Source organism: Pezoporus occidentalis, unplaced genomic scaffold (assembly GCF_034315485.1).
Source record: "Pezoporus occidentalis ecotype Australia unplaced genomic scaffold, CSIRO_AGI_Poc_V1 ctg54, whole genome shotgun sequence".
In the NCBI taxonomy this organism is placed as follows: domain Eukaryota; kingdom Metazoa; phylum Chordata; class Aves; order Psittaciformes; family Psittacidae; genus Pezoporus; species Pezoporus occidentalis.
Window position 1 is genome coordinate 63,073 of NW_026915877.1, and position 27,655 is coordinate 90,727.

General features: G+C 37.0%; 1 protein-coding gene across 1 annotated transcript in view; it reads right to left on the minus strand.

The window, feature by feature from the left end:
- LOC134173667 (low-density lipoprotein receptor-related protein 1B-like) overlaps nt 1-27,655 on the minus strand; it is a 499,799-nt gene that overhangs the window by 62,066 nt on the left and 410,078 nt on the right. Inside the window, exon 6 of the mRNA XM_062637935.1 lies at nt 5,457-5,619. Coding sequence (XP_062493919.1) covers nt 5,457-5,619 — 163 coding nt within the window. The remainder of the gene's footprint in view (nt 1-5,456; nt 5,620-27,655) is intronic.

A 27,655-nucleotide genomic window follows, 5' to 3' on the forward strand; every position in this document is an offset into this window, starting at 1 on the left:
TGTGTAATACCTCTCTGGCAAGGAAAAGTTATAATTCAATGATGTGTAAAAAGTTTCCCATTCCCTTAGCTTTTTAGTGTAAACTGCTCAGTGGACCTTACATTACATTTTGATCTGTCCAATAAAGGCAAACATCCCAGAAGTACAGTTATACACAGCTTGGGTAAGAATATACGCAACTAACTGCTCTGCATAACAGAGTTCATATGACCAACCTCCTACTTCTTCCTCTTACACCTAGAGGAATTACGTCAAAATAAATTTACAAGTGAAAAGCAAAATATTAAAAGGCAGGAAAACCTCTTTGTATGAGTTTTCTATATCTTCTCACAAATATGATATTTTAAAGATGCTGCTCAACTCTGTCCTTATACAGAAGGCTGCAATTCAAAATGTCATCTTACTCCTGCCTTTCTCCTATTTTCTGAAATTTTAGACTGAGGCAAATTTCCCTACTGTGTTTCAAAAATATCATGATGTATTTTTAATTGTTATTATTTTCATACTGCAGCTTTGACTTTAGCCACAAAAAAATCTTTGCTTAGAATACTTACAATCGTTAGGGTTGAAAACCATAGAATCATAGAATGCTTTGGGTTGGAAAGTACCTTAAGATCATCTAGTTCCAACCTCCCTGCCATGGGCAGGGACATCTCACCTTAGACCGTGTTACCCAAGGCTCTGTCCAGTCTGGCCTTAAACACTATCAGAGATGGAGCATTTACCACTTCTTTGGGCAGCCTGTTCCAGTGCCTCACCACTGTCACAGTAAAAAACTTCTTCCTTGTCAGGAAGGTATCAACTGATTGCTATGAGAAACTTGAAATGCTACTTTTTTATTTTATTTTTTTTTTTTTAATTTTTATTCTGTTGGAAATGGCACATAACACCCTAAGACATTAATAGATGCTGTTCTTCTAAATCACCATATCACGATCTCTTCCTGTATGCATTTACAAATGTTGTGTGAAAGAAATAACCAGAGCTTGTGTTTTTTTTTCATTTCTGTAACATAGCAGAAGGAAAAGCCGATTAAAAGATTTATTCAAATATTTACATGACACACACACTGTTGCAGTATTGAAGTGTGAGCTTGCTCCTTTTGCAAATCTTTTTAGCAGTGCTTCTTTTCTGCTCATTGTTACTACTACCTTTTAAATAGTAGTTACAAATTTCAATGACTTCAGTCTCTAATTGGTCTCTCCGGTTCTTCTTTCCCTCCTCCTCTTCTCCTCCTCCATTACTCCTTGTCTTTATAGTAATTCATGTGGGAGGCACCTAAACCATTTCCTCGCTCCCATTACTTCTCTACACTGCTCCATGCATCCTCCCACATGCCAGCTTTGCTCTGCACATCCTCTGTAATCTCACCCTGTGCACCCTTTCTCTACACATCTCTTTATGTTTGAAACAGTTTTTTTAAGTGGGTGCTAGATCAATACCCTCCACATATCAAATGCTCTCATTAAAATTCATCTTTTCCCAGAAGCCTATGAAATATAGTAGAAAATTATGATCGGCATCCTAAATAGTATCTGAGCCACTGTTACAAGCTGCATGTTTCTGGAACCAGTAGTACACCTGAATCAACAGCCCTCTCTGCGGTTCCTGCCTTTCGCTGTTTCCTGGCATTTCCAGAAAACAGAAAATGGGTCCAAGGTGAAATTAAGACACTCTGATATTTATATTACTCCACACTGATGTCTAAGCAGTATGATCAGGATTGAACATTTCAAGTGCTCCTGTTGGGAGGAAACTGCAGTATCTCCCTCCTCCAATGCATTTTTCTGTATAAAATGCTGCTACACGTTCCCCACTGCCACTGTGATGCAGTGGAAGGCAACACTTTACCTTGAGCACTGGAGATAATTAAGAATGTATATTTAGAGTATAAATATGCTGATGTACACTGTTAGCAGTGCATTCTACAAAATTAATTCCTAATGTTCCTGAATGCATTCAAATATCAGATAATTGAAACAATATGCATTTTATGCTCTCTAGTGAATGCAACGGATGCAGAGACATAAAGAAAATAAAATGTCTAAAGACATTTAGCTGGTTTGTGGCAGAGCTGGGAGAGAACCTAAATCTTATCTGTGCTCTTGTGAGTTTTAAACATATTACCTTCCCTATCATATACACATGGTGATCAAAGTCTCATGAATGTGCATGCTGATTGCCAGACTAGCTGGAGTCCTATAAAAAGTAATTCCTCATGAGGACAGAAGACCTAGACTGAAGCCCTCAGCTAGAGATAAAATTGTTCTAACTCAGCTCATATTTGTTTCACAGTCATTGTATTTGTTGACAGTCATCAGCATCATCATCAATTTTATACCAGTTTCAGGGACCAGTAAAAGTAATAGCTTCTGTTTCTTGACCACTGAAGAAAAGAAGCCCTATATTGATAGTTATCAAAACTATGAACTGCAAACATCTTACTTCAAAGGCATTTGATCGATGATATATTATTGCAAAACATTTTATTCTCCATCTCTGTTTCTGATCACCACTTTCTTTCCTACTAGCCTTGTTCTAGCTTTTTCTTCAATACATTTTTCACCAATGAGTCTGGAGTCTGGAAAACTCACAGTGATATTGGCAGACACAGCCATTCCCTCTGATGACAGCCTCCCTAACATAGGTCTGATACTTGTACTGTGCTACTCTTAACAGAAAATTAGTTGGTATAACAGATTAGTATTAAGACTGCAAAATCTCTAACTGGGCAAATTATTAGTTCCTCGTTTGGGGTGGGGGAGATTAGGCATCCATTAGACATAGTCTGGAATAACCAAAAAATGAAACACAGTTCAGGCTGACAAAAATGCTGAAATCTGAAGGCAAAGTAACATACTTACCTTAGAAACATAACAATCTTGCTTATTCAAGAGCTTTTTGAATAGCAGAATTTTCCTTCTCTGAATTTAAAGTTAAGTTATAGAGGAATAACAAAAGAAGTTCTTTCATTCATTGTATGATGAGGAATAAGCTTAGTAGCTTAGGTTCCATTGTAAGCTCATAGAAGAATATATAAAAGCTTCACTCCTAAACATCTAACAAAGCTTGCAGGCACAGAGATATAAAATTAATCACACCCAAAACATATTCATGAGTGCAGAGAGGGGACCCATTCAGAATTAAGAAGTTTTCCACTAGTGCTTTAGTTGTTTTATTAATAAATGCAAAATTTCTGGATCATGAAACAACTAAATGTGTAACAGCACAGACGTGAACATGCAAGAATAGGAGGGCTTCACCTTTTGCTGCTTTGCGAAGTTTATCATAGGCCTAAAGGGTTGCGGATAAGCTTTGTATTCCTTAGCATAGTAAATAGTCTTTGTGTGAGTGTAGCTTTGGCTTGTAGAATGATGGGGCCAATGAGCATACCATGATAGCACTACATGTTACAGGAGCAAACGCAATGTAATCACATTTAACACATTAATATATTATTCTTACAGGAGAGCAAACCTCCCAGAACAGCCTGAGCTTCATATTCAAAAACCAAAATAAAACCCAAAATGTGATTTATAATCATATGCTTACATTGTATAAACATGACTGCCTTAAGAATCTATTGAACACACAGATGTATGCAACTCACTCGTTTACTGCTCAACTTGGACCATTTTTTTAGTATCTAGAAAACATTTAGATGCTTTTGTGATACTTTTGAAGAATTCAAACCAGTGAGTTACCTAGACAGCAATATCATGCTAATATTTTGACACAGAAATGTGTCCCTACTATCAGCATGAAAGAGTAAAATGAACAAAAAAAACAACAAGAAAAAAAGTAACAAAACATTTTTAAATAGTCAGAGTCCTTTTCAATTATCTTTTTGCATTCTGTACCAAAACCCAGTCACAAATGAATATATAAGTTGGGGCTTATCAGTTAAAATGTATGTCAGATAGCCAATTAACAGAACAACATATGTCAGATAATTAAGGAAGCTGCCAATAAAACCAGTAAAGAAATAGCTGCCGAAATGCAAAACATGTATTCTGAGAAAAATTTCTACCCAGTGTTTTTATTGTGAAATAAATTGGTATTGCTACATGAAGAATCACACTGTGAAACATGATAATCACTTTTGGTCTTTCCTACAGGCCAGAGCTTAGATATATGCTACAACAGACACTATTACTCTCACATGTGGCACTGAAAAAGGCAGCTATCTGGATAAGAATGGTTCATAGCTGGCAGATAACAAATGAAGGAAAAAGTCTCTCTTCTGTTCCACCCTTCCTCACAGAACCCATAGGGTTGGGTAAAAATTCTGACATCCCTGACAGGTAAGATGAGTTAAGACCAAACTTGGGATTCATCTAGTAAATCCAGCAAGGTATACAGAAGCAAACATATAGAAAAGGACTGCTGATGGCAAATTTGAAAGCTTCAAGTTCTTTCAGATCAGAACTTGCAGAAAATCAATTTATACATGAATTTTTATTTTTCTGTTAGAACAACTCTGGAGTCAGATCAAGTCAAGATCACCATCTGCTGCAGACAGAAATACAGCTATATTCAGGAACTACATTATAAAACTTCTTTGTAAACTTTACATGCAAGCTGTTCTTGTCAGAATTAAAGCCATGTGATAATGCATCTTAATATTCAATAAAGCTTTAAATAAAGAGTGACAAAAGTCCGCATATGGATGACAAGCTGTTCTACAGTAAATATTTTTGTATTTGCTGAGAAGGGACTTATTGCAGTTTAGGACATATTCCACCAGCTATTTCAATCTAAACCACTTACAGACTAATAAACCCAAGATAAAAATCCTTGTTCTAAAATCCTCACCTAATTTAGTTTCTAAATTAACTTGATACTGTTCTGATCTAGTTATGTTTTTGCTTCATCATTCACTTGAAAACTTTTCTCAGCTGGCAGCTGTTATAGAATGGAAGACTTTTAGTACCCTGTATTTTAAGCAAGGATTTACTCCCAGACGACACTGAATGTATCTATAGGAAAGGAAAAGCAAATACAGTTTAATTTTACCATTCTAGATGACCCTCTAAAGCAGAGTGAAAATTCTTCTGTTGGTTTTTTTTTATGCAATTAAAGTTGTTAAAAACATTTCCGATATTCCTGCAACTGAGGGAATACAGCGCAAAAAACCCTCAAAAGTACTTTTCCACATACTCTAGCTAGAAATACAATTTACAGAAAAGCAGAGGTAAAAGAAATTCTTATGACAAGCAGGGATAAATCTGTTTCTTCATTTTTGAGTCTATTTCAACAAGATGCAAGGAACACATTGGAATTAATACAGCTAAGTTCTTGCTATGATTCATTACACATCACTGTTTGGTTAGAGCGACTTTGCAAGTAACTCAGTAAAGCAATGAAAAAGTAGTTTATAAAACACCTAAATGAAACAAATACACTATATGCACACATCATATAAAATAAATCCTAATGCAGATAAATAATCTTACCCTGATGCTGGATCAACAGCTATGGCCTTAGGGTTATTAAGGTCAAGCTCAATGAGGGTAATACACACTGATCCATTCTGGTTGCAAACGAAGATCCTGTCACTGATGTGATCCAAAAAGTAAAAATTTCCAGTGATCCAGTCTATTGCTATTTGCTGTACATCTGCCAGAAAAAAAGGAAGGAAAAAAAAAAGCTCAGTAGTGCAATTGTAATACAAATAACTGAACGACTAGCCACTTCACCAAGCAGATGCTCTTCCAGTTAGAGAGTTGATGCTGTTTTCACATGTATTATGTGGTATATAACAAGGAATCCAATTTTCAATGCACAAATATTGGCTGGAGAGAATTTTTCCTTTGAAAGTACAAAAGTCTGATTGCAACTTAAGGGGCATGAAAGATCCAGATTTGTCTGTAGTTCTCTTAAATACTTTAAAGGTTGTCATGGTGAATTTTTCTTATGGCATATTCAGAAGCAACATCCCTGAATGATGGTGGATCTGGGAAACAGGGGTATGCAACGCTGCTGGTAGCAGACTGTGGTGGGAAGGTATCCTCTGAAGCCACTCAGGTTTTGAAGCTAGTGTTTAGGGATGTCTGTTAACCATGGGGATGCTACGCCGATAAAGCTTATAAAAATTTATTTGTTGTGATTAAAGGGGACTAAACACAGATAGCTAATACTTCAGAGAAAATCTAAAAAAGCTGTGGGTAGATAGGCATGTCTAAGACCGTTGCATGCAATAGCTACATGCATGTGCAAGTGTTTATTCTCATTTAAATGACCTTTTTTTTTTTTTTGTGGTTCTGAGAAATCTCAATGCTGCCAGGTTTCTGATTCAACTGCCATAGTGAGTAACATTAAAGTAACTATCTGTGTGATACTTGTATAAAGACGCCTCTTAATGATCTTCTTCCCTTCTTGAAATGCTTTGGCAGCTTCACAACTACCTAACACAGATGTTATAAACCAGTCATTTTTCTTGTGGGATGCTTGAACCACTTTTCATAAATGTCTTCTAAATAATGCATTTTTCCTTGTAAGTCAAGCTAACTGCCCAAAGATAGCCTTACCTTTACAGTAAGAAACATATAAAGAAGCTCAAAGAACATAACATTATCAACATAAATAAGATTTCTTTACTTTCTATTCTTGTTGACAGCACTGTATAGTTAGCATTTTAGACAGTATTAGTTAATTTTAAATGAAGAAAAACTCAAATACCATAACATAGCAATATAACAAACTATATTTCTGTTAAATGTTTTCAATGTTAAATATTAGTGCATTTTTTAAGATTTTAAAATATATATATTATATTACAATAGGTTCAAAATACTGCCAACATAAGTTGCAATTCTTTCATGATGAGAGAAGCCATATGTGATAAAATATAATTTCACATAGTAGGTTTTGTCTTTTGTCTGGGTTTTTTTTTGTGTGTGTGTGTTGCTTTTGTGGTGTTTTTTTTTTCTTTTTTTTTTTTGTTAATTTCAATTTTTTTCATTTCTACCATGGAATCACAGAATCATAGAATAGTTAGGGTTGGAAAGGACCTTAAGATCATCTAGTTCCAACCCCCCTGTCATGGGCAGGGACACCTCACATTAAACCATGTCACCCAAGGCTCTGTCCAACCTGGCCTTGAACACTGCCAGGGATGGAACATTCACAACCTCCCTGGGCAACCTATTCCAGTGCCTCACCACCCTTACAGTAAAGAATTTTTTCCTTATATCCAATCTAAACTTCCCGTGTTTAAGTTTTATAGTCTAATTTTTAGGCTGTTTTTCTGCACTCCAACTGTTGCTATGATCACATACATACTGCATTGGAGAATGTAAAGTAAACTTGAATCAGAAAAATATTGTAGTCATTAATTTTTTGACAATAACTGAGTACTTATGAGTCATGCATTTGCTAAATATTTAACACAGCCATGGAGACCCATACATTGTCCTTCAAAGTGCAGGTAACATAAACAAGATTTACTCAATAAAATAACAGGAATAGTGGCTGTATTCCATCTCAGCTGTCCCATTACACAGTTCACTGCTGTCTTTTCTAGATCAGATTTCTCCCCTTGTGCTATCCATTTTCTTTTTAATTCAAAGCGAATATTATGACTCTTCCATTCTGATAGTCCTATTACAAAGATATGCTGAGCCAGAATAAAGAAATGCTCCATTTAGTCCAGTATCCAACCTCCAGAGGAGGCCAATGTCAGGTGCACTATGAAACATAATGTGAACCCTAATACGTTTTAGACAATAGGGAGGAAAAGTGTGGGTTTTTTTTCCTTGTTCAAATAAAATATAGGATATGCTTTAAAAAACACAAGAAAAAAACTCTGTCCCACTAGAAATCAGTAATAGTTTAAGCATTTTCAATGTGTCTGGTTGTCCATTTTGGGGAGTTGGATTCATGGAATTAAAGGTTTATGACTCACTGATTCAATGAGACTTTTGAAAATTGAAGATAGGCTTTCATGTAATAGAAGCATTTCTGAAAATATAATTTATAAATTGGGATGACAGGGATTAAATTTTAAATATTTGTAGGGATAAATATTTGTAGGGATATTTACTAGTTGCAAATAAATTCCTGCAATAAGAGCTCTGGGAGACTGCTGTACATCGGGAAATGGATGAGAAGGAGAAAGCTGCAGCAGTAGGCAGCTGGAAGAGGGTACTGTTGTCTTCTTAATATGAGGGAAAAGTACCTATTTATAAATAAATGTGATATATACATGAAAGGCATGTCACACACAGATTATTAGATCTGTTAACATAAAAATACTCGCATTTATAAAATGCTGGCTTTATTCTTCCTTTATTTATTTGTTAGCATAACACAGGAAATGGCACTAAGCAGGTTTTTTATATGGAAAACAAAGGTTATTAATTGAAGGTCATCGTAGGGATAACTATTTGCATCAATAAGTTAAAATTGAGGTTGCTTATTAAGCCCAGGAAAGAGAGACATCCAGAAGGAATTTCACACCATATTTGTGTCTAAGGCTTCAGGAGTCATCGGTGGCTTTTAACACCTATCTACCCAATTTCCCCTCCGCAGGAGATTGACTTTGGAAAAGGTATGGAGGGACCAACTGTGCAGGCTGTTACAGAGACTTAGGCTCATTGCAACTCCATTCCTTATAAAGCTGTTTCCTTATAAAGCATGCTATGCTTAAAGACATACTCTTAGAGTTTTCAGAAAAAGTGACGCATTAATTCACATTTTCTTCACAAGTCTACTGCCTGAAACGGAGATCTCCCACTACATGAAGAGTAAAAATAGACCTTCTGGGGCAACACATCACTGTAATCTAGTCATTAACCTACACATTCAATGCACGTGCATTTAACAGTTATAAACATGTTGTGTACTGCAGATACCATTGAACTGGCTTGGGTTTTGACTTCTTTGTATCATGCACTCTGCAATGAATTGGGCACATCCAGTTTCTCACAAGAGATGTTTATAAAGAATTGCTCAAGTCCACTCCCCCATAAAATTATATTCTACATGAAAAATCCACTTAGCCAACAGATAAGAGTTTTTATGAATCAGACTTTTAATCTCTATGGTTTTGCTAGCAGCTATACATTAAGATGTTTGAATGGCTCTTCAGTTATCACACAAGTTGAATGGGCTGTATACTATAGAGATAAAATTTGGGCTGCACTGGGGACTTTCAAAATATATATAACTTCTTATACTCAAGAAGTTACTGAATTAGTTTCATGCCTATTTCTGGATTCATATATTAAACCCTGATATGTACAGATGTCTAGTCCAATCACATCTTTAAAGTAATTATATTTTTTTCATTCATTTATACAGTTTTGATCTACTAAAAGAAGTATCCCCCATGGAAAACACACATATTTATTCTGAGCAATCTTGTATATATTTTTGAGGGTTTTTTCCTGTATAAATAACAGTTTCCTTGGAGCATTTCTGCTAAATGTGATCATCCTTCCTTTATTACTTTCTAAAAACTAGGATTTCTTCTGAAGGACTTCATAAAGAATAGCTAAGACATCATATAGTCTAAATTCTAGTCTAGTTAATGACATTATGTAGACCCTGGCTACTAGCAAAAGCGTGACTAATATACTTTTCCTATCTTTAAAACACACAAATATTATTATACCTTTAGAGAAAATAGCAATTTTATATGATACTGCCTAAATCTTCAAAGGGTATTGGAAATATGTCTTATGGCCAAACTATACTTTATGAAAATAACAGACACATTGAATGTCTGTCTTCTTTCACTTAATTTCCAAACATATATCTTGTGTGATATGCATTACTGCATTTATTTCAACTTCAAATCAAGATTTGCACCAGAAGACTTCAGTTAACAGAAGAGAGGGAAAAGCTGTGCCATATTCTTGCATTTATACTACTGTTGTAACCGAGGATTTATCACACATAGTGCCTCCTAAAATTAATATTATGTTAACAGATTTCATTTTAAAGATGTTGAAGAAAGGCTAGGTATAGAAAAATTAGTAAGCTTTCTCCATTTATACACTTCAGTAAAAGCAATCTTTGTTTTTAGTGCGAGAAATGACCTAAGCAAACTATTCAGTGGAACTTCATAGGAGTTAGAGTCTTTTTTCAGAAACTTCTGCATAAAGTGGGTAAAGGTTTTGGATGAAATATAATTAAAATTAAAAATCTTTATTGCACTCTCCATATGCTTCTGGTTAATAATGAAAAACACAGACAACTTCTCTCCATTTTAAGGAAAGGAACTTAGCTTCTACTGCCTTACATACTCAAAATTTTCCTTGCTCTGAACATGACTGCAATGAGGACTGCCTAAAGGAACCTGGAAATCTACTCAAGACTCAAGGTGGGACAATTTCATTGACATTTACTACAGGAAATTAGAATCATGATTCATCCTTTCACTTTGAGCATGGTTTTGGGCCACTATATGTGTGTGTGTGTATATATATACACATATATATATATATGTCAATATACACTCTCTTTCTGTGTATATATATATACATAAAGAGAGAGAACAATTCAGCATCTACTGCTTTTCCCAAATGTATATATTTGAAAATGTTTAAAAAAAAAAAAAGGAAGAACTATTTTGATTTACCTAAAAAGCTAAAAAAAAAAGAAAAAAAGGTACTAACCCATATTCATACCTTATGAATTAATGTAACATCCAAACTTCCACATAGGAATTTCATGCTGTATTCTGGGCTTGCTTGAGGAAGATGAGAGAAGAGGAAGTGGCTTTAAAAAACATTGCTTGTATCTTCAATAAAAGAGCACATGTGGGCAGATACACTGACTCCCCATGAACACAGCCTTGAAACCACAGTAGTGGGAAGGAAGAATGTGTCTCTCTGGCTGCACCAAAACATCAAGTGTTTATTTACAGAAAACTTTCCACCTTACAAAGAGCAGCTCAGTTTTGTCACAGGTAGTCAGGTCTGCTATGAGCCACTTGTTTAATTGATTCTGTTATACAAGCACAGTGGTTTTGAGGATTGCGCAACAGTTGTATGGATGGCTTGCCATCTGCTAGGGGAATAAATGTTTCGGAGAAACATGAGAGAATCATTGTAATAAAACTTTCAGGAGCTTAACGTTTCTGTAATGAGCATCCCAGCACATGGAAGATGTCAGTATAGTCCCCAATGGAAGTGCAATGTGGGAGTGGAAGGGTGGAAGTGCTTAAGTGCCTTGTGCCAGGAAGAGTCACCTTCTGGTCCCCTGTCCCCCAAAGGCCAGGACAACAGATCTGCAGATCTCCTAGGCATGTCCACACCCACTTACTCTACAACCCGCTACATCAGTAACTGTTTGCCTCTGGGACTTGCTTTCATAAACCAGTGTGGAGTAAGTAAGAGTTTGCTTCACTGTAGTTTGACTAAGGAAGTGTCTCCTGCTTCCTGCCAAGTCAAACCAGAAAGAAACAAAGGTAAAAAAAAAACCCAACACAACAAGCCTAATCTGGAAGCCAAACCCATGAAAAATGTGATCACATGAAAAATAAGTAAAAATGGACAACATATTTGACACATATTTTAACTTTCCCTGTTTTCTGTCTTCAGGGTGGGTTTTTTTCCCCACGTATGTTCGTTTTATTTCTCCACAGCTAGAAAGCTGCTTTAATTTTTTGATTGAAAGCTGAGATTTTAGCAGGAGAGGCTTTGTAAACTGTATAAGGTAGACAAATGACAAAAGTGCCAGGCATGGCCAGAGTTGCTTAGTTTAATTTACTATCTATTTTTTTAAAAATCTATCTAAAATTATATATTTATACAGGAACAAATTTTATTCCAAAGAACAATAGCAAGCAAGTTGGAGATACGCATTTTGCCTCCACCTGAGTAAAAAGGCAAGTTTTGAATAATAAGACAAACAGGAGCAAACCTTTCTTTTTCTAAAATAGCCAGTAATGGTGAGATCAGGTAAACAGTAGTTAAAACATGGGTAAATGACAGGCTGTGACATCTTGCAGAAGCACTGCCCTTGCTGTGCCTCTATTCTGAGAGTAATATTACTAATTAGTATCCCAGACAACCTTACACTGACACCATGACTTAGGGAAGTTAAGCTTGCATGGATTTTTCTGTGCCCCTTCTACTGACAGCATCTGCAATGCCATTTACAAAACATGATTTTTATTTAAAATGTCACCATTCAATAAGTTAGGCACACTAATGTCCAAACTTTTAACAGCCATGTTCTGACTGATTATTGCATATGTTTAAAAGTGAAAAATCAAATGAAAAATATCCATCTACCTTTTTCAAATGACTCATCCTCAAATACCTAATTCCTTTGAATTAAATCAGCCTTCTTAGACACTGCTTGTAAAGCTTATAATATAAAACCTAAATCATACTAAATTTAAATAAGCACTTTAAAGCACCCAGACTTCAAGTTCCTCAAAAAAAAAAAAAGCCTTTACTCTTAGTTGCTGAGTAACATAATTTAAATTTCAATACATTGAGTTAGTTTTGAAAATACAATTTTTATTCTTCCAACTCTACAGGATATTAGAATATCCCACTTTAAAAATCTATAAATGTGAATGAACATTTAGACAATAGCAGTTTCCTCAAGCTGAAGAGTTTTCAAAAATATGTGATTAATCTAAATATTATGAGTACTTAATTAAAGTATCCTGATAGCTCACAAAGACACCTAGTCCCTCAGAGATGCAGTCTATCCAGTCACTCAGAGATTGAAACATTCAGCCTCCAACTAGGCACAGAAGAGAACAACACATTTAGGCATTTATTCTATACGGGAATTTCTCTGTTTAGAATTAGACTTTTATCCTAATGGACGCAGCCATTTGTGAAGAAGAGATCTAACATCTGAAACTTCCCACAATTTAGGAGTTAAAGTTAGCATTTCCATACAACTCAAAGGAGTCCATGAAGACTATGACACTTCAGCATACAAAATCCCTGTCAATCCTCACATCTATGAATTATTATCTGGGCACTGATGATAAGATATGGCCAATAGAAGTCAGTTCTGGAGCATATTAAGCAGTTCAGCAGATCGCTGTGTATGCCTGCTGCTTAGCTCAAAATGCCATTTTAGCCCACCTGGTGGCCCTGTTCTACCTACACCTGCCCTTGCAACAGTCCTGTTGCATACTTCTATTTCTACAAAAGCTAGACATTTTCAAGTTTTTATAGCTTAGTTCCTTGGGATGCTATGAGGCATGCTACTACAGATGTAAGTCAGGCAACAAAGTTTTATTAAGATAGACAAGCTCTGGTATATTGACTGAGGTTGAACACTGAGCAGGTTCTGAGAGAAATGTAGGTTTAATGATAAAACTTCTTCCTCACATTGGGAGCCCTGGGATCTACAGAACAGTAAGAACAAGAAAGGGCATCTTCCTCTTCTAACAAATCCCTTGGTTTACAGAGTATTCTGAAGAAATGTGATGATGGTGGACCCCAGCTATGCTTGGGCCTATGCCCTTGCCAGGAATTTCAAACCAGGGTAGCAAAACCTGGTTCTGAATTCTCTAGCATATTTGTAATTCTACTCATGTTACCACACAATTCATCGAGCTCTGGAATGACTAAAACACGTGAAATTTTCTATTGCTGGGTCTTCAGTCACGTATTTGGCTGTGATGCCAACAGATTAAACAAGTAAGGAAACAATGAAATAAGGGCCTTATGAATGGCCCTATCTTTTAATTCTGAGTATCAAGATTTTTACAAGAAGTGAAATTTCTGACATCAATCTCATGTCAGAAACAAGCAAGAAGAGTTGAAAACCATATCATTTCTAATTTCTGCATTACTGAGTTTCAAACACATTGCCCAGCAACTGTAAACTTGTAATGGGGTCCCAGTAGCCTGCATACATGCTGAACAATAAAGACAGATTTATAGAGGTACATAGCTGTAAGTCTCTTTTTTTTTCTTCTTTAACTACACAGTCAAAAGCTTCTTATAAATCTGCTGAGACTGTAAATCAAACCCAGTTATTTACTTCAAAGCAGCTAAGTAATCCACTGTTAAAATTAAAGCATAATTCAGCAACAATAGGCATCCCAGCAAGCATGTGGACTAAAAGAACTGCTGTGGGGAAAATGATGTGGCTGAATTAGGCTGTACTACTTGCCTCATTTAACCACCTTCCAAAGGCAAAAGCATATGGCCTTCCACCTTCCTAGGACTGCCTGATGCACATATTATGAACTTCATAAACCATTGTCACACAAAAGTATGGTCACTTAAACATTTTCCCATAGAGATGCCAAGCAGTAGATTATTGCAATTTTATAGATATGTCAATAAAATATGGAGTTACTTTTGCAATAGAAAGCATTTAAGGAAAATAAGCGGCCGCTATTGGGACCGATCCTGTTCAACATCTTTGTCAGTGACACAGACAGTGGGATCCAGTGCACCCTCAGCAAGTTTGCCAACACCACTAAGCTGTGTGGTGTGGTCAGCACGTGGGAAGGCATGCCATCCAGAGGGATCTTTACATGCTTGAGAGGTGGGCCAGTGCCAACCCCATGAAGTTCGACAAGGCCAAGTACAAGGTCCTGCACCTGGGTTGGGGCAATCCCAAGCACAGCTACAGGCAGGACATAGATTGGATTGAGAGCAGCCCTGTGGAGAAGGATTTGGGGGTGTTGATTGGTGAGAAACTGAACATGAGCCAGGAGGGTGCGTTCACAGCCCAGAAAGCAACTGCATCCTGGGCTGCAATAAAAGGAACGTGTTCAGCAGACCAAGGGAGATGATTCTGCCCCTCTGCTCTGGTGAGACCCCCACCTGCACTACTGAGTCCAGCGCTGGGGGCCCCAACACAAGAGGGACGTGGACCTGCTTGAGTGAGTCCAGAGGAGGCCATGAAGATGATTAGAGGGCTGGAGAACCTCTCCAGTGACAAAAGGGCTGGAACTGAATGATCTTTAAGGTCTCTTCCAATCCAAACCATTCTATGATTCTGTGAAGATAATTTCCAGAACATTTTAATACCACAGATAGGCAATGGTGCTTTAAGGAATGCTTCTGACGGAATAATGTAGAAGTAGTTATCTTTGCCAGCTCTTAAAGAAAGGGTTAAGGAACAAAGGAAAATGTTGCACATCTCTGATAGAAGGTAACATTTGTCAGACAACACAGGTTCACAGGATCTGCAGCATGCTGCAGTTTCTTGCAGGTAAATGGTAGATTATAAATTGGTAGGGCAATTTAATTTTCAGGTCAATACAGTTGCTATTAACAATATATGGTCTAGACAATATGAATATGCACTACATGACATGACTTAGTGCTATAAATCAATCTGTTTCTTTTCCCCAAAGGGCACTATTATATTCAATTTTAATCAGATGGTAATACTGACCATAGAGTATTTGATTCAGATACATAGATATATTCATATTGGGCACAAAAGTTTTTCTCTTCATCTCAAACATACTAGGAGAGGACAAGAAGACATTACACTTCAAAAAAAAAAACCAAAAATAATTTTATTACATAATTTGTTTAAAATAATATTAAAATCTGCATAGAGTCCAATTTAAATCCAGATTCAGAATTATGACTTATAGAATACTAGAAAATAAAATAAAAATCTTCAATTATAAAACATATACCCTGCACGGTTAGCAAATATATACCTCATAATGTCTCTGAAACAACATGTCATGTACCTTCCTAGATGAGACAGCATCTTTTTTTAGGGTTGCTAAAGACAGAAAAAGAATAATTGCTTTATATATTAAAGAATATTATGCTGTTTTCCTGATTGTTTCCCTCCCTCTAACAGAGGTATCACCTGATGCCATCAGTATGCTTGTACTTCTTCAAAACACTCCAATCCACTGTAGAGTACCCAGTAGTGTTGCCTGCCTCAGATTTTAGTTTGAGCAAAACAAACAAAACCCTTCATGGCAACTGACTGTAACAAATGCATGCATATTTAATCATTGCCTCATCTTCCTTTTCTTCCAATCTGTCCTTTTTTTTTCATCCATTTGTTGCATCTTTACAGTATCAAAATAGTAATCTTTGAGAAGACTGTTATTAATTATACATGTCCTGAACAACATGCAGATAACTGCCCAGACTTAAAATACAGGCATTGTTGATGCACTAAAAAAAAAAAAAAAAAAAAAAAAAAAAGAAAGAAAAATTATTTTCTTCCTAACTTATTTCAGTAATGCAAGAAATAAGAATAACTCATGGGTTTAGTTATGTATTCATTATTTTTCTATCCATTTTCAACCAGACATCAGGACACTGGGTTTTTTGTTTGTTTGATTCTATCACTATAGTGGTGGGATCCAAGTGTTGGTCTACCTGAGCATTAACTTAAAATGATACACCACCATGGATCCCATTAAAAATCTCATGAAACACTCACATAGCTATTGCTTCCAGCAGTATGGCTCAAACTCAGTGCTCTTATATTTGCAGAACTTGAACTTTTCTTTCAGAAAGCTTCCAGCCCTTTCCAAAACTAGCCACTTTAGACAGATATAAAACCATAATTCCACCTCTCCTCAGCCACAAAAGTTTTGTGTACTTTGTGCTAACCACTCCCACCTTTTGCATCCCCTATCATTTTAGTGTTTCAGTTGTTAAACCTCACAGCATCCCTATGCCATCTGGAAATACTGTTATTCTCATTTTACATTTAGAGGCAAAAAGACAAGATTACTTGTTAAATGTCACCCTGTAAGTCTCAGGGAAAAACAGTGGTCTCCTGACTACCAGCATATTGCCTTTCTTCCTAAATCACTCCTCCTTTCATGCAAACAGTAAAAAGAGTTTCTCCCAACATCTGCAAAGAAATACAGAGGGAAGACATGAATATGCATTGCATCTCTCCTCCACGTCCCCTCTGCAAGGTATGCTCTTGTCTTCCTTGTAGTAATATTTTTTTTTTGCCTATCCTAATGTTAAATTACTTCTGCAATGGGTAATCCCACAGCAAAATACATGGTGTTAATGTTCTCTGTGTTCAAGAGCAGAGCAGGAGCACAGCGCCAGGTGCTGCCCTTGCTCTGCCTTCACTATACCCACATCCATCCATCCAGCAGCTGGCTTTGCCTTTCACAAGGCTCTCCAAACAATTTGACAGTTCGTGATGGTTAAATTCTTGTCAGAGCAACTATCCTCAAATACAGTTTTTGCTCAGTCTACTTTATGAAAGAATAATTGTCCATCCAAGTATGTTTGCAAAAGGAAAAACAATGAAAAGCTGAAAATGTAACCAATTATTTTGGAAGACAGAGGATGACCACAGTGCTTTCACAGACTGGTATAAGTTTTCCCACTACATCTTACTTGAGTTGCCTTTTTCCAATGGGTTCATTTCTGAAGCTAATGCAATGGTTATGACTATTCAAAACAAACCTGAATCTTGCAACTAGCTGAACAGACTCAATGAATCCTCCAAAAAGTCTTAAACCAAAAATACTTAATTTCAGTGCATTCATAACTGGAAGAGAAACAGCACTGGTCTTTTAAAACACATTATGCTTATCTGCTTATATATGAATATAAAAATATTCCCCCATATTATACAGTGAGGGTGGTGAGGCACTGAAACAGGTTGCCCCAAGAAATTGTGGATGCCCCATCTCTGGAAGTGTTAGAGGCCAGGCTGGATGACAAGGCTTTGAGCAACTGGGTCTAGTGGAAGGTGTCCCCAGCTGTGGCAGGGGGTTTGAACTAGATGATCTCTAAGGTCCCTTCCAACCTGAATCATTCTGTGAATTATGATTCTATGATATTAAAAAGTGGAATGATATACTTAAGTAAAATAGCAACAAATGACATAAAGCAAGTCCAAAAATACCAAATAGAGCGAGAGTCTCTGAAATTGCAAATTGTGGCAGGTATCCCCACACACTCCTCAATCAGCTCATTATTTTTGCTTACAGTGTGACAGAGATTTTATGCAATTACACGTGTAAAGACTACCCAAACTTTAGCATCAGCTTGAGACCTGTCATGGTGAATGCCCAACCCAACTCATCAAACTGCAGCTGCTTTGACATGTTGATAAAATGCCGAGCTTCAGCTTTGCGAAAACAGACCAACCCTTCTGCATATTTTGTCCTTCTCATTTAACTACTTGCCCTAAAAATGCATTTTTTTTCCATAAAAATAGGAAATTTATATAGCTTAAGCCTGACTTTAGCAAAGGTGATGTACTCCACTTAAAAGATTTGTTACATGTATTTTTTTCAATTTCCGAATAAGTGCTTCACTAAAACCACTATTAAAATTTTAAACCAAAGCCAAACTTTTATTTTATTCAGCCTAAATGACAAATAGTGAAAAGGATAGGATTTGTTCTTTCTAATTATTCTCATTATTCCCTGATGCTGACATGATCCATAAGGTTCTCAGCATTTCAAGTTCTACTCTGAAGCTGAAGTCAAAAGAAAGTTTTAAATCAAATTCACTTGATTCAAAGTAGAAATACACAATGTAAATTTTGTGGATTGAGAAGACAAAAATATTTCTGTGAACTGGAGATAGTACTTTTTTGAGCAAGTCATTGCTTCTGTCATTCAAAGTAGTTAAAAACTGAAAAATGCAATCATATATTAAACCCCCACATCAGATGTCTGTTTTTATTCGTCATGCCCATCGCAGTGTAAATAATAATCACAGTTTTATCAACTTTCGCAAACATGCAATTCCTCTTTCTGCAAGAGCTGCTGATAAAGCACTGAGTAAGGAACGAGCCCTTTATCTTATCCTGATGTGTTCAGACTCTTTGGCATGTCTGTCAGACTATAGCACAGCACAAAAATACCCAGGCTACAGTGAGTACAGAAAGCAGACTAGCCTATAATTTCTTAAAAAGCAGTGATAAGAATGCTGTAACTGTTTTCCATTTTATCAGATATGTAGCTTCTGATTTCAGATTTACATGGATTAATGCAATTTCTCAGTCATTTATGAAATGTGATCTTTATTTACCCTTTTCCACTTAGCACTACACAGCATTATATCTAAATATGAGTTACAAACCACAGCAACTAGTAGGGGCTGCCAGGTAGCCCACAACTCACAATGCCTGTGTTTTTATTCTCATACTCTTTTCACTGCACAAGACATGTAAGAAGATATTTTTTCTTCCTACTGTTTCCCCCCAAAATTGTAGCAGGTTGTTTTTCTTTTTCAGTTGACTTTTGGTGACTTCAAGGTTGTTATTTTTATGAAGTCTGAATAAAATATTTGCATTAATAAGTTAGTATCTTAACGTATATGGCAAATTTCCTCTCAGTCTATTTGATGCAAACATGATTATCATTCTATGTGACATGAATTTAAAAACAAATATCTCCACTTAAGAAGAAAAACACAGCAATATCATGAAAAATGTGAAATTTATAAATGAAGTAATAAAGTACCAGTAGAAAATTAAAGTAGCTGACGCATATATAATTAGTTGAAGATATCTAATACCACAATATAATCAGATGTTCTATTGCCACTGAAGACAGTTTCTGAAAGTGTGTATCTGAAGCCCCAAGTTCAATAACCAGTTTTATTGAAATGGGCAGGTCATAACTATATGTCTCATATATATCCCATACACATCTTTCTTAAAACAAAGGCAGAAAACGAAGTTATGTGAGAATGCTGAGAACATCTCAAGAGTCTGAAAGCATAAACAGCAGAGGACTTTTAACAACTACTATAGTTAGACAGCTACTTAGGTCCTGCATTGGATCAGAAAAGGGTCGACATTTGGGTTGTAAAAGGGAACACGATTCTGTTCTTGTTTCATTTGCAGCATGCTACAAAAAAAAGAAAAAGGACTTCCTGGTTTCAGCAGACAGCAAAAAAAACTACTTAAACACTACTGCAGTCAGAGGAATAAGGGAACATCTTCGCTGATCTCCGAGAAGGTGGCACTGTGTCTGTGTGTCCCTGAACATCTGCCCATTATTGAAATCCACAGTGGATTTAAAGAAGCACAGCAAGTTCAGTCTTTGTGAAAATTGTATCACAAAGAATAGTTCCAGTGGATAGTAAGTAAAAACAAAAATGAATCCAAACCGGTGCATATGGATGTCTAGTCCAATGAAATATCCATTATTAGTTGTCTTTTGTTTGTTTGGGGTTTCTTGTTTTGTTTTGCTTTGGGGGTTTTTGAGTTTTTTTTTTTGTTGTGGTTTGGTTTGGTTTGGTTTGATTTTTAATTTTGGGGTTTTTTTGGTTTTGTTTTGGTTTGGTTTTACTGATATTTCGTTATTCTTATATCTGGGGATACAAATGCATTTTTAAAATATTCACTACAAAATTGTGCATTTTATATTTGCGGCAACCTAAGTATCTATAAATTAGATCTTTATAGTCCCCTCAGTTATTGTATTCTATCTTCAAAACCTTGTTAAAAATACAAATGTTACTGTTTTACAAGCAGAATAATACTTCAGTTTGACAGAGAGGAACAGTCCCCCAGAATAATGCCTGATAAAGATAAATTTACATGGTTACTGACACTATGAAAAAGTGTTCATATTTTATTTACAAAATCCTTCTGCTACTGAGGGAGATGGCTTGTTTGCTCTTGGATTACCTCTGTGGTGAAGAGCCTTTCTATCAATGAGGGGTTGGGATGTAAAGAAGGCACAAATGATACAGTCATACCCCACTGTTAGGACAAAAATTAAGCTAATTAAGACAGAAGTCCAAAAGTGGTCAGCTAGGAAGCTGGAAAACTGGTAAAAAAACGGCGTGTGACAATGCGGCACTGAGAATAAGGACATGAAGAGATGTACTCTTTGCAGAGACAACATTCAGGAGACTGTCCCAGGCACGGCCTAGGAGTTTAAAGGAGGGGAGGGGTGGAGCAGAGAACAACACAGCAATCAAAAATTTGCACTGAGAAATGCCATTGAAAAAAGACAATTTACTTTCTGAACTCAGTCTGAGTACAGGTATTACTACTGAATATACACATATTTATATACTGAAAACTATATAAAAAAGAAAACAGACAGTAAGACAGCTTTGCTAAGCATAGAATTTTGAGCTGATGTCAATGAAAGATTAACTGTGGAAGTTGGGTAAGTAACAACACTTGAAATAGTAAAGAGGAACTGCAGGACCTCGAGCTACTGAGTGACTAAGCAATAAAAGCATGTGGGAAATTCAAGCTGAATAAACATGAAATTGATGAGAAAAATATCCTAGTTTTGTTCATTTAATGGTGGCTCTGTCCAGAGCACTTAAGAATGAGATATTGGCACTATAAATTAAAAAGACAAAGAAAACAAACAAACAAAAAACAACCAAAAAACCAACCCCAAAACAACCCAAAACCAGCTTTGGACAAAATAAGAAAGGTTACTAATCCCAGAAAAATCATTTGTTGAGTCTTCCCAGAAATGCAAGAACAGCAATACTGTATCAGCCAGGGTTCTAGGAGTGCTGAGTGAGTGCCATATATCAGAGAAGTGTGCTGTGGTATTTCTCTAGTATACTCTTATCACACCCTATTCTGCCTCCCATTACTGTATCAGATGATCTAAGCACTACTGAAGTGCCATGTGAGGTATAACTGATCTTTGACATGAAGCCTTCTAATTTCTGCTCATCTTCTAAGAGGTTTGTAAGCCTGGGCTGCCTATCACAGAAGGAAAAGAAAACCACATTCTACAACTATATGATGGCTTATAATGTTTGTGTGGGGACAAGTTTGGGGCAGACTCTGTGTAAGAACAGACACCTCCCACAGATCTTCACAGTTGTTCTCCTCTTGAGTAAGCCAAACTTTGATTTCTCACAAATATTCACAGAAACTTCACAGGAAAGTTGCTGACAGAAGCATCATCTCTAGGTCCTAGAGTTCCCTTCAATGACTGAGCCTCATCAATGCCAAGCTAAATAACTGTAGCTCTTCTGAACAGAGCACTAGTAGTTATGGATAATCACTGCTAGGAAGGGGGTTAGGTGAGGGGGTAGTGGGGTAACTAGGAGAACCAAAACCAGGGAAGAAAACAGGAATGTAAATAAAAGAAACTGTTGGATCCTGGTCAAAACATCTGGGCTTCCTGTTAGATGGTCCTCACAGCAATTATATCCACAAAGTGGGAGAGCCAGTAAGTCAGCTTTGGCTTGTGATGATGAGGGCAAGACAAAGGTGCTTAGTTTCACAAGCAGAGAGGCAAATACTACCCAGAGGAGACTGGTGATCCTCAATGCCCATCACGTGTTTCAAGTCTTGGAAACCATTTCCCTTGTGTTCTGGTATGGCAGGCTAGGGAAGGCAGCTAGACTAAAACTGAATTAGCACAGAAGAAACAAGATGTTTCTTTTCATCCAGGTAAGTCCTGCACAAGCACATCTGCCAACAGAAAAGCCTGTGTGCCTTCCAAGGCAATGTATGATCAACTGTCTGGAGGTATAAATCACCACAAGGTAGGAAAGTTAAACACAGGCATTGCAGGATTTGTACTGGTGTACTGTGATAACTAAATGCCAAAGAAAACCTGAATCAAGTATCAGCCAAGCAGAAAATATCCTCTGAAGCATTGTCCCAGAAGAGATTTTGTTATATTCTGCAGAAGAATAGTGGCTGCCTGGTGCTTGTTTGGAGAGCATGTAAGGTGCTTGGCACTTGTAATGAAGATGCAAAATACCTATTAAAATGAGGAAGAAGGAGATTCTGTCATCCCTTCTGTCTTGCAACCCCCCACTCCAACACACAAAAGCATTACTATAAGATACACATCACAGCTTTGGAAGGGAAGAAAATTGTAAGAGATTTTCTACATTCTTGCCATTAAAAAGAATTTTTGCTAGTTTGGTCCTAGAAGTAGCACTTTACATAAATGATTGCTCCTGAGAGTCTTGCTGTATTAACTGGAAGTGGACTATATGAGCTAGTGTAAAGTGTCAAGAAGCATAACCAGTATTATGAGCAGTGGTTGCATAAGCCTCCCTCATGGGAGAATCTTCCCTGAAATCCTATTTGGCTCTGACACTGCCTGCATAAATCTTTCCAAAAGGAAATTTTCCAGCTTTGCCTCCAAAAACTTCTAGGCTTTAAAAAGATGAAACAAAATGCCAGTGCCTGGCCTTGGCTAAGACAAGAATGGCTGAGCTGACAGTACCATGCCTACAGAAATGTATCCTTATTTAAAATTATAAACCTGTCAAATAAAACCTATTCATGATACAATAAATCTTACAAGACTGAAACCACCTTAATAATTCAGCGTATGGAATAACATCACTGCACCCTGCTCTCCTGCACCAAGCAACACCTGAGTGCGGGATCACAATCTCCACCTTCTTTACCCTCATGCAGAATAAGGTACAGATATCGGCCAAGGTAACACTGCTCTTCAAAGCAACCTGTTTGTGTCCATCTATAACACATGCACACTGAAATGAAGTTGTATTGCACCATCTTTTGAGGGAGAATGCTAAAGTACTGTAATTTCTTTTCTTCTGTGAATCCAAAGCTTATGATCACTACCTGGAACAGGTACTATCTGACCTATAATGAAAACAAAGTAATTTTCATAGTCCCTGCTTTCCTCAATCTAATCTCCCATCTTAAAATATGATCTACATAGTCTGTTCATAAGTGCAAGACTTACTTGCCTTCACTAAAAAAAGCACTTTGAATAAGACCAACTAAATCAGTCCCAATCACTTTGTATAGTGATTTATACAAATTGACTGGGACTGCTTGAGTTGGTCTTATTCAAAGTAATTTTTTTCAGTGGAGACTAGTAACTCTTGTAGTGTCATATGTCCCACTCTTTGCGTCATATGCAGATAACGTTTTCTTCTACTAAGAGAAAGAATGGATTAGAAGCCCAAGATTACAAAAAAAAAATATTAAAAAAAAACAAAAATCCACAAACACTGCTAAGAACACCTTTTGATTTCTACTTTTTCTTCTCCCCCGCCCCCCCCCAAAAAAAAAAAAAAGTATTTTTCCTAATACTCTTAGGAATATCCTCTTTCTGGTTATACACAAACACAGAGAAAAAAGTCTCCTATGAAGAACAGACCTTCCTTTTTTATGTGCAACTCTATGGGCATGACCATTTATTTGGCTTGAGCTGTCAGAGAACATAATTACACTTGAAAATGCTCAAGATGAAATTCTTGACAAAGTTAAAATTATATATATGTAAATGTGTTTATGATGAAGAGAAATAACAGAAATCACCTGATGAGTAACAGGAGGTGCAGGGAAGAGAACGAAGAATTTAAAAACTAAAACTCAGTTTTGCAGTAGCTACAAAATGACCTATACATGTGTGCAGGCAAATACAATAGGTACCGTAACATGAGACTCCTGCCATGTCCTTGCATGCATAACTCAAGATCTATGTCTGGAAGAGAACATACAAATCGATTGGATAATTTCTACATTGAGTACTAGGGGAAAAAAAATCAACAAATCTTCAGCAGATGAGTTCTGATAGAACCTTTGGAAGTTGTTATTCCCATATGGAGCAGCATGTTCATCTGAGCCCATGCTGTATCATGCCTCAGATGCCACAGTGGACCAGTCTGTTGAGACCATTCACTTCAGAGCTGTGAGCAGGAGAAGGACAAAAGAAGCTTTCAGACTAATTCCCCCTCTCAGAAGTCATGCTGAGACCGTGGGATTTGATGCTGCTCCACTGCAGCAACCTAAGAAGCACATCTGTGGATGCACATGCCTGAGAAAAACACCATCACAGCTAAATCCGCTAGTTTTTGTCAGTTAGAACTCTAGATGTCATTCCGAGCAATATTCCTCTAAGTCTCCAAGCACTATTTCCCAAATCAAAATTAAATAAGAAGTTGGAACAAGTCTCTGCAGTCGATTCATATACATAGAAATTTCTGTTCTTCATTTAAACAAGACTGAACAATTGCAGTGAAGTTTCAGAAGAATATTAGAGACCACAGGCTGATGTGTGTTACCACTATGAAAAATGATTAGCTCATTAATTCCAGGCACTGTATTCATTTCAAACCCATCATACAGACTTAATTTTGCAAACAGATGCACTATTGCAGATCTGAACACCACAGAGATTAGCAATTCTCTTTACATGCAGAGAACAGAGGGAGAGCCCAGGAAAGAATTACAAAACATAGTGCTAAGGTCCACTCTGATGATGAAGGTAAGTGACAAAACAAACACACATACAGTTCAGCAAAACCAATTTTGCTAAGGACTGTAGTTAATTTGATTGTCCTTAACAAAAGGAAAATAAAATAAGATACCAATAACAGAGTGAAATAAAAGGCACAATCAATTACTACCACCAAGAATTTTAGGTCTTTTAGGTATCTGAAGTGTGAAAAGCCCTCTAAAATACAATAGTAAAACCCCCTCATTTGAATAAAATAGGAAGAAGGCAAAAAAACCCCACCAACCAACAAACCAAAAAACTATACATGCAAAATAAAACCAAACACAACAAAACCCAAAGTCTGAATTGCTTTTTGTTGTTTTTTTTCTTTTTTTTTTTTAATTTAATTTTCTAATCTAGAAAATATTTAATATATATAATAAGGAAAATAGGTGTAGCAGAAACTTTATCTGCAGAAAGGGCTAAACCTCACAACAGTTATCTTGTAAATCTAAAACTCAGTATCTATGAAGAATTTATCACATTGGTATGCACCCCTAAGAGCTATAATCAGATTTGTTATTTCCATATTCCTGATCTGGATGGTCAGAGTGCAGGATCTGTTCTTTGATGCTCATCTCTGCTTAAAAAGACTTTTTCAAAATCATAGGTCCAATCTCAGGTTCAAGTCTTTTAGAAGCCTGTTATTGACACCGCCGTTGTGTTCCTCAGTGCTGTGGTTTATAAGCCAATCTATGGACATCTCTTCTGTGGAAGATGAAGCAAATTGTAATTTTTTGAGTGCGTGCTTTTGTACAGTCTGTTCACATGCTTAAGTGGATGAACACCTCCTTTACAAGATAAGAACACTCCACAAATTGAAAAGCTGATTGAGAAATAATGCTGTAATGCCGAAGACTAATTTAGTATGATGAGTTTAGGTCTTTTTAATTTATTTTTCCGTAATTGCAAAAAAAGCCAGCAATTTATTTCCAGTAAGTCATGAAACATTTTGTTATTTTTCAAGAACTAACATACCTACGATATTGACAGCAAATGTAATAAGCATGTGTCTCTTTAACACATTGTTAATATTGTCCCAGTAGAAAAGAATCATTTTAAAGCTTCATGTAGCACTACTTTGCCAGAGGAAAGGAAGCATTTTTCATTACTTTTTTTGTTTCACTGCTGGTTTTGTAACTGTTCTGGGTTCAGCAGTAGCAGTCATTTTTTTCTCCTTCTTAGTAGCTGGTGCAGTGCTGTGGTTTTGACTTTCAGCCTGGGAACAGCGCTGATAACACCGATGTGTTTAGTTGCTGCTCAGTAATGTTTAATCTGACCAAAGACTTTCTGAGTCTCATGCTCTGCCAGGGAGGAGGGGAAGCCGGTAGAAAGCAGAGACAGGACACCTGACCCAAACTAACCAAAGAGGCATTCCATACCACAGCATTTCATGCCCACTATATAAATTGGATGCAGTTACCCAGAGGTGTTAGATCACTGCTCGGTCGGGCTGGGTATCAGTCAGAGGGTGGTGAGCGGTTGTATTCTCTTCTCTTATCATTATTATTATTGGTGGCAGCAGTAGTGATTTGTGTTATACCTTAGTTACTGGACTGTTCTTATCTCAACCCGTGGAAGTTACATTCTTTCAGTTCTCCTCCTTGTCCCTCTGGGAGCAGGGGGAGGAAGAAGGAGGAGTGAGCGAGCAGCTGCATGGTTTCTGAGTTACTGACTGGGCTTAAACCATGACAGTAACTTCCACACATTATATTTAGTCTATAAAGCTGTACATCATTAAAAACTTTGCATAGATATAAATATTGATCATAGAATCACAGAATAGTTCAGGTTGGAAAGGACCCTAAGATCAGCTAGTTCCAACCCCCTGCCATGGGCAGGGACATCTCACCCTAGACCATGTCACCCAAGGCTCTGTCCAACCTGGCCTTGAACACTGCCAGGGATTGGAGCATTTACCACCACGTTTCCCCCTTTGGCCATAACCCACAGTTAGGGGCCCATCACCGATTCCCAGGGAGACTTCCAGACTCCCCAGACTATCATTGACATAGTTACACCCCCTCCCTGTCTGCCTGGCCTGTCTTTCCTGAAGATTCTATAAGTTTCCATTCCAACACTCCAGTCATAGAAGCCACCCTGCCACGTTTCCATGATGCCAGGGATATTATATCCCTCTAGATGTGTGCACATCTATGGGCATTTGTATAGAGACATCTGAGCCGAGCTCCGAAGAAAGCCAACTCATTGGCTGGAGCGTCTGGAGAAGCTCTGCATCGCTCTGAGCATTCGTTATAGGTGCTGGCAACTGACTGGTAGTTTTGGGATGGATTGGTGTTCCCCTCCCCCAACACATCTAGTTTAAAGCTACCTTGACCAGCTTGGCAAGTCTCCTACCAAAGCAGTTCTTCTCCTTTGTCAGTCTGGCCTCATCAGCCTGCAGTAGATCTAGCTTTCCAAAGCAAATTCCATGGTCTAAGTAACCAAACCCCTGACTATGGCACCACCCCTCTAAGCATCTGTTAACCTGCCAGATTTCTCTAGTCTAGTTGATATATACTGGATGATGTATAT